We start from the raw sequence: 13,829 nt of genomic DNA, 5'->3' as shown, positions 1-13,829 counted from the left end.
TCCACTCTCTCCTGTTGTTTCTGGAGCTGCTCCAGCCTTTCACTCCAGTCCCCACACAGGACCTGCTTCTGTCAAGGAATGCATGTCCTTCATACTCCAAATTCCATGAACACAGCATAGAAACACTTGACCTAAATCTTACTTAATTCCCAAGTATCTTTTTTTTTTAAGTTATTGTAAATGGGATAGTTTTTCTTATTTCCTTCTCAGAGGATTTGTCACTGATATACAGAAATGCCTTTGATTTGTGGGTGTTGATTTTATATCCTGCTACTTTGCTGAATTCATTTACTAGTTCTAGAAGTTTTCTGATGGAGCTTTTTGGGTCTACTAGGTATAGAATCATATCATCAGCAAATAGTACTAATTTAAGTTCTTCTTTTCCTATACATATCCCTTTAATTTCTTTCATCTAATTGCTCTGGCTAGTGTTTCAAGAACTATTTTGAAAAGAAGTGGTGAAAGAGGGCATCTCTGTCTTGTTCCAGTTTTAGAGGGAATGCCTTTAATTTTTCTCCATTTACAATGATGTTGGCCTGAGGTTTAGCATAGCCTTTATGATGTTGAGATATGTTCCTGTTATCCCTAGTTTTTCTAGTGTTTTGAACATGAAAGGGTGCTGTATTTTGTCAAATGCTTTTTCTGCATCTGTTGAGATGATCATATGATTCTTATCTTTGAGTCTATTGATGTGATGAATTACATTTATTGATTTCTGTATGTTGAACCAACCTTGCATCCTGGGATGAATCTCACTTAATCATGGTGCACAATCTTTTTGATGTTGTTGTATTCAATTTCCCAGAATTTTATTGAGAATTTTTGCATCTATGTTCATTTAGAGAGATTGAAATCTGGGAATGGAACTACCATTCGACCCAAGTATCCTTCTCCTCAGTTTATATCCAAAAGACTTAAAAACAGCATACTACAGGGACACAACCACATCAATGTTTATGGCAGCACAATTCACAATAGCTAAACTGTGGAGCCAATCTAGATGCCCTTCAGTGGATGAATGGATAAAAAAATGTGGCATATATACACAATGGAATTGTACTCAGCAATAAAAGAGAATAAAATCATGGCAATTACAGGTAAATGGATGGCGCTGGAGAAGGTAATGCTAAGTGAAGTTAGCCAATCCCCAAAAAACAAATGCTGAATGTTTTCTTTGATATAAGGAGGCTGACTCATAGTGGGGTAGGGAGGGGGAGCATGGGAAGAATAGATGAATTCTAGATAGAGGGGAGGGAGGGAAAGGGAGGGGACAGGGGGTTAGCAAGGATGGTGGAATGTGATGGACATCATTATCCAAAGTACATGTATGAAGACACAAATTGATATCAACATACTTTCTATATAACCAGAGATATGAAAAATTGTGCTGTATATGTGTAATAAGAATTGCAATGCATTTGGCTGTCATTTACTTTTTAAGAAAAATCAATTAATAAAATAAATAAATCTTACTTGACTGTCTGCAGCATCTCACATAGCTTGTTACTCTCTTTGCTTAGAAATATTTTTAGCTTTGATTCAGGGAAGCCCATCTTTGATTTTCTTTCCTTCCGCCTTGATCATTCTTTGTCAGACTCCTAACGTCTCCTGCCCTCAGATCTCCTCTCCTCTCCCAAAGCGGTCTCAGCCAGCATCATGATTCAGTGTTCTCTATACTCTAAAGACTCCCAGTTGTATGTCTGAAGTCCATACCATTTCCTGCCCCATGTTCCACTGGATGACCTATGGTCATCTCAGATTCAACACAGTTGCAAGGCAATACCTGGTCTACCCACAGTTGTGTCTCACCTGGGTTATTGCAGTAGCCTCCTGTCTGGTTTTCCTGCCCTATTCTCACTCTAGCCCTCTTCAATCTATATCCAATGCTGCAGCCCAAGAAGACCCTTGTGGAACATATTTTGTCCCTGATCTGTTCCATGTCCTCCAATGGCTTCCCTTATCAGTTAGAATAAAAGCTGTCTGATAAGGCCCTTCACCTTCTACCTTTCTCCCCATTACTCACTCTACTTTGATCCTTTTCTCAAACATACTCAGGATGTTTGAGAAACAAACATACTGCCTCAGGGCCTCAGTATGTGATGCTTCTTTAGCTTAGGTTACTCTATCACTTTTCTGCATGGCTTGCTCCTTAAGTACCTTGGATCTCTGCCCCATCCTCCTCAAGGAGACCTGGATAAGTTCTCCCCACCTACCTCTACCAGCTCTCTGGATCTCTCATCCCAGTTTTAACCACCATATGAAAATACATATGTTTGCCTCCTGTGTTGCTGTATTTGTTCTTGTCTGTTTTTTCCTGTTGGAATGTAAGCTTCATGAGGGCAGAAGCTTCACCTGCCTGTCTACAGCCATATTACTGGACTGAGAATGGATGCTCAGTCAGTGCTTCTGGGTGAGCAAACAGTACCCTCAGGAGTGGATTGGTTCTGTCACTTTTGTAGCAATCTGGGTGTGGCAGAAGATTGGTAGCATTTGGAATAATTCACTCTATACTGATAGCTATTTTTTTCATTTCTCAGTTTCTCTGTTTGAAGAACATACGGACATTTCTCACAGCCTGTTGCGAGACGTTTGGAATGAGGAAAAGCGAACTCTTCGAAGCATTTGATCTGTTTGATGTTCGTGACTTTGGGAAGGTAATTGCCTTAAAAATTTAAAAAATATTTTTATTAGAGCTTTATAGTTATACATGTAGTTGGTACATTTATAATATTTTTATTGGAGCATGTTTGATCATCATTGGAGAATGTTTGTTGTTAACTCTTAAGAATTAAGTGGTCTGTGCATCAGCATTGTATAGTTAAACTTCCCATGTAGGTGGTTCCACCAACAAAACTACACATATGAAATAATGAAAATGAATAAATAGCAATGACTTTACAAATGAGTTTAGAATTACGTTCTAATTTAAAGCAGCATAAGGAGAGTCTTTTATTCAGAGGCAGTTTTTTCTGCTGATTACCTGTGAGGGTAGGGTTATGTTAACACCTCCTTTAGATAGTTCATTGGTTCTTAAGTCTGAAAACCAAATATTCTTCTCCCTCCAGTCTTCTCTATATCTGGATGGCATCTAGTTTGTGAGAAGAATATTCTGTTGCCCTTTTCTCTGTTTTGACACTTGGGAGATGAGTTAGAGAAGATATATCTCACTGAAATACTTGAGATTGTTGTGTATTCCTTTCTTTATAATTTATTTTTGTGGTGCTGGGGATCAAACCCATACCCTCATATATGCTAGGCAAGTGCTTACCACTGAGCCACGACACCAGCCAGTTTGTTGAGTAATTCCTCTTGCTTGGATTTGAGAATGTATCTGTTGGATTTGTTGAATTTCAGTGATATTTCTCCACACAGAAATTGTTTTAATGTTTACTATTACTACTTATGTGTACACTAGGCATGTGTATATTAGGCGAAAGAAACCATCCTTTCAAAAGTTATGGTCTGTTATTATGACTTGATTAAGCATTTAGTTACATGCCTGGCAAGTAAGTAACCATTAAAAAATCAGTGACTGAGGTGAAATTACTTTAATCTCTGCTGACATTATTGCACTATGAAAATCAGCACAGAAGGAGGAAAGGACCAAGCAATATTGACAAGTTTGCTTCTATTCTTCAGCTCAGGTGCCTATCAAAAGGCATGCTGAGAGTCACAGTTTATGTAGCTTTTATGATGTAATATTTTGCTAATAAAATAAAAACCAAGCAACAGATAGATCTTCTTGGCAATGGGAGTGAATAGTCTAAACTTGAGACAGAAACGTAAGAAATTAGATACTGAAATACAACAAAGATGGGGAAGCTATTCTGTGTGGCTTGAGTTCTCTTTCTGGTTTTAATCCAAAGTCATTTCATGATCTTTGAAAAGTCACAATCTTCCTAGTCCTCAAACATCCTGCCAGCTTGGAAGGAAAATGGGTGTAGGAATGTGATTTCTAAGATTTCTTTTATCTCTGGCAAGCTGTGATTTAACTGTCTTGAGGTCCCAAATAAAATTGATGGAGGATAAAATATGGTTAGTGAAAGGAACTGAAAGCCAGGCCCTTAGTAAGTAAATGGAAGGACATTTGTTTATGTCCTTGAAGTTCAGCCATGAAGACAAGAGAAATAAAATAGAAGCCTAGGTGAGGAAGACAGTTATCTAAGCTGTGGGTCCGGAAAAACACACCAAGAGACCCTTGTTTTCACTCTTCTTTGATCCTTTCCCTAGCCTGTTTTTTTTTGTTGTTGTTGTTGTTGTTTGTTTTTTAAAAATTTTCCTTGACTTTCACCTTCTCTTTTGGGGAAATGAAAAATGAAAATGATTTGTGGAAATGAAAAATGAAAAAAGCCTTAACTTAAAAAAAATATTTTAGTTGTAGATGGACACAATTTTTTTTAATATTTATTTTTTAGTTGTAGTTGGACACAATACCTTTATTTTATTCATATATTTTTATGTGGTGCTGAGGATACAACCCAGGGTCTTGTATATGCAAGGCGAATGCTCTACCGCTGAGCCACAACCCCAACCCCAACAATTTATTTATGTATTTATTTTTATGTGGTGCTGAGGATTGAACCCAGTGCCTCAAACATGCGAGGCAAGCGCTCTACCACTGAGCTATGACCCCAGCCCATGCCTTAACTTTTTAAAGCTCATGAAGAAGTTATTCTTTTTTTTTTTTTTAATTTATGTACATATTATTTTCAGGAATTAAACCCGGGGCACTTAAAAAACTGAGCTATAACCCCAGCCCTTTTAAAATTTTTTATTTTGAGACAGGGTTTCTCTAAGTTGCTAGGGACTCTCTAAGTTGCTAAAGCTGGCCTCAAACCTGCAATCCTGCTTCAGCCTCCTGAACCACTGTGATTACAGAAATGTACCACCATGCCCAGCTTGGGAGGCTGAATTAATAATAGTTGATAGATGTTCCTTTTCAATCTTCTCAATGCAATTCTTTTATTTTCAATTTTTTAAATTAATTTTTTAAAAATAATTTTAGGTGAAGTTGGACACAATACCTTTATTTTATTTATTTTTATGTGGTACCAAAGATGGAACCCAGCACCTCACACGTGCAAGGCAAGTGCCCTACCATTGAGCCACAACCCCTACCCGAGGAGCTATTCATTTTTCATTCAAGTTTGCAAAAAGTGGTGTTGATGAAGATTGGGAGGTTATATAAATATTTTAAAAATGCTTGGCTTTGTTCTAGTGAAATAACACTGCCTGTTAGATTGATTAGACATGGAAGCTTTATAGGGAAGTTGAAATTACAAATAATTGAATGTAAAGGAATGAGCCATATGTGTCTCAGGGATAACTGTATTTCTGGCCACTCTGTTTTGGCAGTGGTTAAGTTGAAGCAGAATTAAACTTGAAACTGTGGTTTAGAACTTGAACCTGCACTTGCTACTTTAAAGTCACACACATTTTTGCTATTGCTTTGATTGGTGCAGCTCTTTCTTCAGAACTGTATTTGACCTAAAGAAACCAACTAAAAGTTCATCCCCCTCCATAATTTCCATATATCAACTATTAAATACTCTGAGCAAAACTACCAGTATGACCAATTATTGACTTGTAATGTGCAGGTATCTTTTCAATCTTCCTGGTATTTTTTTAATCCTCATGACAACCATATGAGATAGGTACTATTATTTTTCAATGAAAAAGACTGCACTCAAAATTTTATATCTAATAGTAGCTGGAGCAATTATTTGACCTATATCTGGCTGATTTTCACCACTATGTCATGTACAAACATCCACATGGCTATAACACGTAATAGCATGATCTCAGGTGCTTTGCATATATTCATTCAATCTTTTTATCAGTCCTACTGTGTGGATACTATTATTATGCCTACTTACAAATCCTAGTTTGGGAGTGATAGAACTGGGATAATTCACATAGTTCTAAATTTTTGAGCAGAAAAATATTTGAATAGGGTATCAGTTCAGAGAAACAACAACTTTTGGTAACGAGAGCACAAAATTTAACAGGATTTGGATGGGCTTATTTCCTTCCATTAGGATTTATTGAATTTTTGGTCAACTTAAAATGAAAAATCTGTGTTTGTATACCTTAATTCATACAAATAATGAATCTAGAATTTATGGATATTTAGTCCCCATTTTTTGCCTAAGAACATATTATTTGTAAGAGCATTTTGAAGTTTTCAGAGTACTTAATATTATCGACCTCCTTTGATTCTCATAGTAGTCTTGGAAAGGCAGCAAGCAAGTGTTCCCTGAGATGCTGGGAGGATCTAGTGATTTTTAAAGATCTCCTGGCTTGGGAAGAAGAACGGGAGCTTGAGTTCAGGCTCTTGTCACTCTGCTTTCCTTGTCTGCTACATATGTTTAGGGTGTCACTCTTGTGTGATGGTCAGGGAAAAGGTTCAAATGCACAGGACAAAACCAAAGGAATTGGCAAAACTAAAAAGTACAAGTGATATCTGACTCTGGATCTAATTGCATTTTATTTTATCTTTAGAAAGGAAAGATTCAGTATGCTGCATGAGTTGGTTGTACAATGGTGTTAAAGTTAATAACCACATAGACAAATGTTTCACGGATTTTTGTTGGTATACATGCCATTGATTCTTAACTATGTCCTCTCTGCCTCTCCCCACTATGGTATATTCTGCTCCTTAATCTCTGTCCAAGGGCTCCCTTGGGTTTGGGTTCAGGGATTCGAATGTTGGATCATAGGCTTGACATGGATGTGTTTTCATTTGGAAAGTAAGCAGATCCTGAGGAAAATGTTAATTGGCACAAATGAATGATAGTTTTGCTTTTATGAGATAGTGAAGAGCATACATTTTGAGAATTCTAGAAGCGTTTATGCTAATTTTGCCTTCAGAGATTCCTTTACTTTCTAGTATTGAGCTCCTTACTCAGTGTTAATTTATTGCAATTCAATCAACATCAACAAAATCAACCAAACTCAATCAACCAAACTCAATCAACATCAACAAAAATTAGAAATACACACATACACACACATCCCATCACACAGATATGAGGAATGAGCTTAGTAACTTGAACTCTTCTTGCCTTGAGGTTAAGTGTGACTTACTCTCAGGACTGTTGTGTTCTGATGAGAGGTGGAGTCCTTAGCTGGAACAGCAGAGGCTGGTCCCTGCACAGCAGTAGAGACGCTTAGTTGCCCTTTCAAGAAGCCGCATAGCTCCTCTCCTTTTTGGTTTACATTTTGAAAAATCACTTAACTTTCTTTAAGAAAAAAGATGAGTCCTTTTGTGGCTTCTGATTACAACAATAGGTAAAATCTTGTTCCACTTTCATGATGCACATAAAGAATTTGCTATCACCCTGCTGATTGTCATTTTCTGAATAACATTCTTGTTGTTTGGAAATGTTTCCTCCTGAGCAGTCTTTTGTCACCTTCACAGAACAGAAGCACTTGGGATTTTTCTTTAATGGGACCATTTCTAGTAATAGAAATCAGGCTGAAGTCCAGATGTGGCTGCAGTCAGCTCCTCCCCTGCTTCCTGGTACCTGAAGACTTCAAATCAGTCGAAGAATTGTAAAATGTCTTGCAAGTGTAAGGTGGTGTGTGTTTTTAAATCAAAGAGAATTACATCTGGCCAAAGGTAATTCCAGGTGATCTGGATGGCATTCAAGCAGTTTCAAATGTTAAGGTTCAGAATAGACACTGTCAAAGGAATTTGGAACTTAGGGATGGGTCAGGGACACAGATAAAAATATTATTGAGAGAAGATGAGTTATGTTTGACTTCTGAGTTGAACCTGTTTGAGTTCTGGTTGTATTCCTTACTAGTTTGTGATCATGGGCAAGTAATTGAGCTTCTGAGCTCAGTTTCATCATCTATAAATTGAGATTAGGTAAGAAGCAAATTAAATCATGTATGATGTTAGCAGAGTGTCTAGGTCCAAGATTGACTCAATAAAAAATAGTTATTATTACTCTGATTATTATTATTACCACCAACATTATTTTAGTAGGTTTGAGATTCATTGGTAAACATAGGAATTAAATTTTGAATTAAGTGCAAGAATGAATAAAATATTGGAGGGGTGAGGTTAAGAAATAAATTTAATTCTTTTGTAATGTGGTGTAGCATTGATCTATTTTATTCTATACAGTTATCCTTTCTTCCCCCTTCTGTGGCCTCATATCTCCTTTGAGAACCACCCCCCTCCATGCTTCTCCCCCCCAATTATTGTAGTTTAGATGGTTTGATTAAATAGAACATCACATACTTTTGGCCACGGTGATAGGTTTGGGGGTGGAGTGAGTTGCTCAGTTGGGACCAGTATGATGGGTTGAGACATTTGCAGAGCATTTTGGTTTTGCTTCCCTCTGATTTGGAGGTGTATGGATGTGGGGCTGTGAGTCTTGGAGGAACTGCAGTCATCTGGATACCACCTTGAGTTTCAAAATGGATCCAGTTCAGAGGGAATAGAGCTGAGGAAGAGCCTGGTGACATCATGTGAAGCTGGAGTCAAGCTGTGCCCAAAGTTAAATACATGTGTCTGTGGATTTTTCCATGACATGAGTCAATGCATTTCTCTTGGGTTTTTCTTCTTTGAGTCAGTTTTCAATATTTCTCTCAATCAAAAGAGACATCTGATAACTTCACTGCTTCAGAGATCAGGTGATTTTAGGTGGGTAGAGATGATTTTTCCTTTCCCATACAACTTAAAGACCATTTGTTAGTCTTCATTTTCTATCATATAATGAAGAGGTGTGAGGAAAACAGAATTGTAGAAATTCTGTTTGGAAGTATATAAATAAGTAAATAGAAGTATAATCCTAGGGTTTGGGATACAAATCAGTGGTAGAGTTCTTGCCTAGTATATGTCACCCTAGGTTCAATCTCTAGCACCACAAAAATAAAATAAAACAGCAGTTATGGCTTCATGGTACATATGGTAAATTCTTTTTTCCTCTTGCTATTGACCCAATAAAATTAAATATCTTGAGGTTTGTAAGTCATGAGGCTTCCTTCCCTGGTCTGTCTCTGCTTCACAGGGATGAAGAAATGGGCATGGATGCCTTGGTAGTCTGGGAACTCACCTTCTCTAGAGGCCCCCAGCTGTGTGTGTATATATTTGGCCCATATGGAATGATTTGAAAATGACTTTAAAACCACAAGGTAAAATGAATTAAGGAGCCATCTAACTCTTTTTACCTATATGTGAAGAAAACTTAGAATATTTTGTCCAAATCAATCAATATCCTAAGAAAACCCTGCAGGATTCTCTGTGAACTCAGGGTTGTCACTGACCTTTCTGGTCCTAAGTTTCTTTGTCTATAAAGGAAATGCTAATTCTTATCTACAAGATTATTGTGAAAATAGGGTTAATTTCTTTTTTTTCTTTTTTTTTATTATTATTTTTTTTATTTTTATTTTTTTTCATCTTTCATACATTTGATTCATGTGAGTTATGCTTTTCCATTTTTACCCCAAATACAAAAGGGTTAATTTCTGTGAAATGCCTAACTTATGATTGAGAGAAAGAACAAATAGTTTGGGCGGTGTTTTAGTCAGGTTTTTTTCTTTTTTCTTCTGCTGTGACTAAAGGACCAGACCAAAACAACTGTAAAGAAGGAAAACTTTATTTGGGAGCTCACAGTTTCAGAGGTCTCAATCCACAGACAGTAGGCTCCATTACTCAGGGCTCAAGGTGAGGCAGGACATTATGGAGGAAGAGTGAGGTGGAGGGAAGCAACTCACATTATATATGATCAGGAAGCAGAGAGATACTCCACTCACAGATACAAATATATACCCAAAGCTACACCCTGATTCCCACCTGCTCTAGCCACACCCAACCACTTCAGTTACCACTCAGTTAATCCCTACTAGAGAATTAAATCACCAATTGGCTTAAGACTCTTACAACTCATTTCTTCTTGGAACCTTCTTGCATTGTCTCACACGTGAGGTTTTGGAGGGATACCACCCATCCAAACCATAACAGGTGGCTATTGTCATTTAGAGTTCTGAATGTGGATATGTGTAAGATCAAAAGGAATATTCTAATGTTACTTTCTCAAAACTCACTTTATATTGGTTTGATTCTTTCTAGGTCAGATTATTTAAAAAATTATAATGTGTGTGTGCACATGTGTGCATGCCTGTAAGGTTACTCATATCTTGTGCTGCCCTTGGTTTTTGTGATAAAAATGTTTCACTTGTTTTATTTTTTTTTTCCTGAAGACTTTAGCTGGGTGATTGTTGCTGTTGAGTTCGTGGAGTGTCCCCCCACTCCCCAGGATATGAACCAAATTAGCAGCTTCATCAGGGAAGATTCAGGGCAGGTGGTAATTTGGTTGTTTAGCACCATAAATGCATTGCCATTTAATAATAAATATGAACTTGCTGAGAAAACCAAGGGGCCCATGGTAACTTAATAAAGAAAAGGGCTTTTAATGGTTTATGTAATGGATGTTCCCATCTGTTTATACTGCCTATACCAAGAGCTGTTGATGCTTTTCCCCTTATAGCTCATTAGCAGAGACCTGCTGTTATCAAGCTGTCTTTGCATTGTGAGATCACATCTTTGCTCCTCCTGTCATGCCTCATAATATGTCCCATGGGAGAATTTGCTCAGGCTGCATCCTATAATTTATGTGTCTTTACCTTTTCACTCTTCCCAGCCTACTGTGTGTGCTTTAGGATGTATGTATAAGCATACAAGGATGTCTTTCATCACTCCAGCCAGGGTGACTGATTGATCTCCACATTTCCAAGTCCTGTTGTGTTAGTCAGTTTTCTGTTTCCATGACAGAATACCCGAGAAAAACAACATAAAAGGAAGAAGGATTTATTTTGACTCATGATTTCAGAGATTTCAATCTATGGTCATCTGGCTTCATTGCTTTTAGGCCTGTGGTGAAGGCAGAGCATTGTGATGGGGGACATGTGATACAGCAAAGCTACTCCCCTTATAGCAACCAGGAAGTAGTGATGGGGGAGAAAAAGAGGAAGAGAGGAAGAGAAAAGGGGAGAGAGGAGGGAAAGGTGAGAGAAAGAAATAGAGAAATAGGGAGGGAGGGACAGGGAATAAGACCTATTCTTCAAGGACATGTTCCCACTGAACTTCTTCCAACCAGGTCTCACCTTCTAAAGTTTCTACCAACTCCCTGTATTGACATAGACTGGTGACTAATCCTTTTGTTGCATAGCTTTTGGGAGACATGCAGATCCGACCCAAAACACCTGCTTCTGGTCTTTGTGGATGCTGGGAAGATCACCCTTTAAAGTACCACTTGCATCCTGACACAGTGACACTTGACAACTGGTGTGACTTATTCTCCTGGGAATTTTTGCCTGGTTTTCCTGGTCACCAGAAACCCTTCCCAACCAAAGGCTGCTGAACTTTTTCTTGGTAGAGGTACCCTAGGGAATTCACCTTGGATGGCTTGGAAGATTCTTGTTGTCTAATATGTGCACATTGATCCACAACTACATATGTAACCGGATTGAATCATCTTGGCATGTAAATATATTCTCTTTTTACAATTATTTATTTGAACTTCCACTCTTAATTGAAGTTTTTAAATTTCTCTTTTGAAACTTTTATTATCCTAGATTATTCATAACTGAGATTTATGCTCTTCCCTAATCAGTGTTGTTTCAAAGCCGCAAGGAGCTCCATCTCCAGTTAACTGTCTATTAGCATGTTGAAGATTGACCCTGCATGGTTCTTGGGACAGCTGTACTTCTCTGATGGTGGCATGACCATGTAGTTTCAGCACTGCTAAATTCCATGCTACCCAAACCCATTTCCTTCCATCCCCATAACATTTTAGCCTTTCAATTTCTTGCAGTATTTAATGCTTGACATATTTCCCTATTCTTGTCATCACTTACAGAATTCTAGTTACCTGAGCCACACAAAGATCATTCTTTACACTTTTGTGATTATTCAAGTTCATTTTTTGATTTGGTCTTCATTTTTGTGCCTGTTCAAAAAATTCTTCTTTAATCTAAATACAGTTGAAAGCATCTAGAATGAGATTTCCTAAATCATTTCCCAAGAAACTCCATTATCCTAAGAAATATGGTAATAGGAAACTTGGTGAGAAAACATTCATGTTCAGATAAGTCTGATAATTACTGTGTATTATGCAGTGAAACGTAACATGGTAAAACACTGAAAAATCATGCAATGACTCAAACAAAATTTTGATCTTCTAGTATTTCTCAAGTTTATTTCAAAATTGCTATGCAAAAACTGATCCTTTTTTTTTTCCCTATTCAGACTTATTTTTGTTTGGGTAAAGCTATTTATTTGTTCATTCTGCCAAAATTAAAAGTAATAAATGCCTTTTTTTTTCAACCCTGTTTGCTTTTTGCCTTTTGAAGGTCCTATCCGTGGGATTTTTGAAATAGCCTCTGAAGCATTTTCTTACTTTCAGTTCTGAATCACTCCAAAATAATCTTCAGAGTAATCTTCAAAAACCTGATGATAGATCTCTGTTGCTTGTAAGAGACTAAAAATCCAAAACCTTTTAAAAGCTACACATCCTGTATAATCAGGCCCCTATTTGGCTTCCTAACTTTATTTATCATTTTTCTACCTCCATAAATTCCCTTGCTTCAGTCCTACCAAATTACTAAAGTTGTCATGACTCACCAGATTAATACTTATTATTATTGCTTTCATTGCCTGGAATGCCCCTTCCTATTCATATCCCTTAGCCCTTGTCTTTGTGACTTAATTCAAGTTCTCACACAGACTCTGCCCCCAGTCTGAGGAGTTGTGCTTTATCCAGACCTCTGGGCTTTGTTGATTCTGGGGTAAATTGAATCTTGTGGTCCTGGCCTTACTGACTTGTCTCTGATTATTCCCTCCCTTCCAAGGAGGAGATTCGTCATCCTCCTCTGCCCCCACACAAACTTAATCTGAACACATTAGATTGACTTTCTTTCTCACCTCATCTGAGAAATTGAGATGAAATAATACTGGTGATGCTCCCTACTTCTTGGAGTTGTAGCGAGGGTTGCATATCAGATTCTGTGGGTAAAGCAGTTAGTGAAGTTGGTGCAGAAGGTAAGGGCTCAGTTGGTGATAAGTTCTGAGTACAGCAAGATCCACCCAACCTATGCTTTTGCTTTCTATGGCTTCAGTTACCCATGGTTGAACCAGTCTTAAAATATTATGAGAAAAATTCCAGAACTAATTCATAAAATTTAAAGTGAACACCTGTGAGTAACATGATAAAATCTCCTGCCATCTTGCTTTGTCTGATGTGGGATATCAATTATTCCTTAATCCCCCATGTCTTTTTCCTTCTTCATGATCTTGGGAATGGAAGACTTGTTCTTAAAATAGATCTTAGCATCCTTAACAAAGTATTGTCTGTCTTGTCTTATTAAGTTGAGAATTTTCACCTAAAAAAAAAAAGTACTTTCTGCTTCTCTTCGGAATATCCTAATTGCCAGCCTCACTGCCCTTGAACTTTGGGGCTGATATTAAGTAAAATAAGAGTTACTTGAACATTAACACTGGTATAATGCTAATGGTTGATCTGATAACTTAGATGGCTACTGAGTGAGTAGTAGGCAGGTGGAGTGTACAAGTTGGATCTGCTGGACAATGGGATTGTGTTTTTATCCTATGATGGATGAAGCAATATGGTCTGAGATTTTATTATGCTACTCAGAATGGCTAACAATTGAAAACCTGGGATGAATTTATTTCTGGAATTTTCCATTTAGTAATTTTGGACCTAGGATAATGAAGCCGTGGAAAGCAACACCACAGGGGAACTACTGTACTGATCCTAAAGCACAAAAATAATGATGATGATAATTCAGATATGCCA

General features: G+C 37.5%; 1 protein-coding gene across 2 annotated transcripts in view; it reads left to right on the top strand.

Moving 5' to 3' along the window:
* The window catches only part of Vav3 (vav guanine nucleotide exchange factor 3), a 359,269-nt gene that overhangs the window by 90,055 nt on the left and 255,385 nt on the right, over positions 1-13,829 (top strand). For both annotated transcript variants that reach the window (XM_076861720.1, XM_076861719.1), the window contains exon 2: positions 2,538-2,654. In XM_076861720.1, coding sequence (XP_076717835.1) covers positions 2,538-2,654 — 117 coding nt within the window. The remainder of the gene's footprint in view (positions 1-2,537; positions 2,655-13,829) is intronic.

Source organism: Callospermophilus lateralis, chromosome 7, assembly GCF_048772815.1.
Source record: "Callospermophilus lateralis isolate mCalLat2 chromosome 7, mCalLat2.hap1, whole genome shotgun sequence".
NCBI classification, from domain to species: Eukaryota; Metazoa; Chordata; class Mammalia; order Rodentia; family Sciuridae; genus Callospermophilus; species Callospermophilus lateralis.
This window is presented reverse-complemented; position numbering and strand designations above follow the sequence as displayed.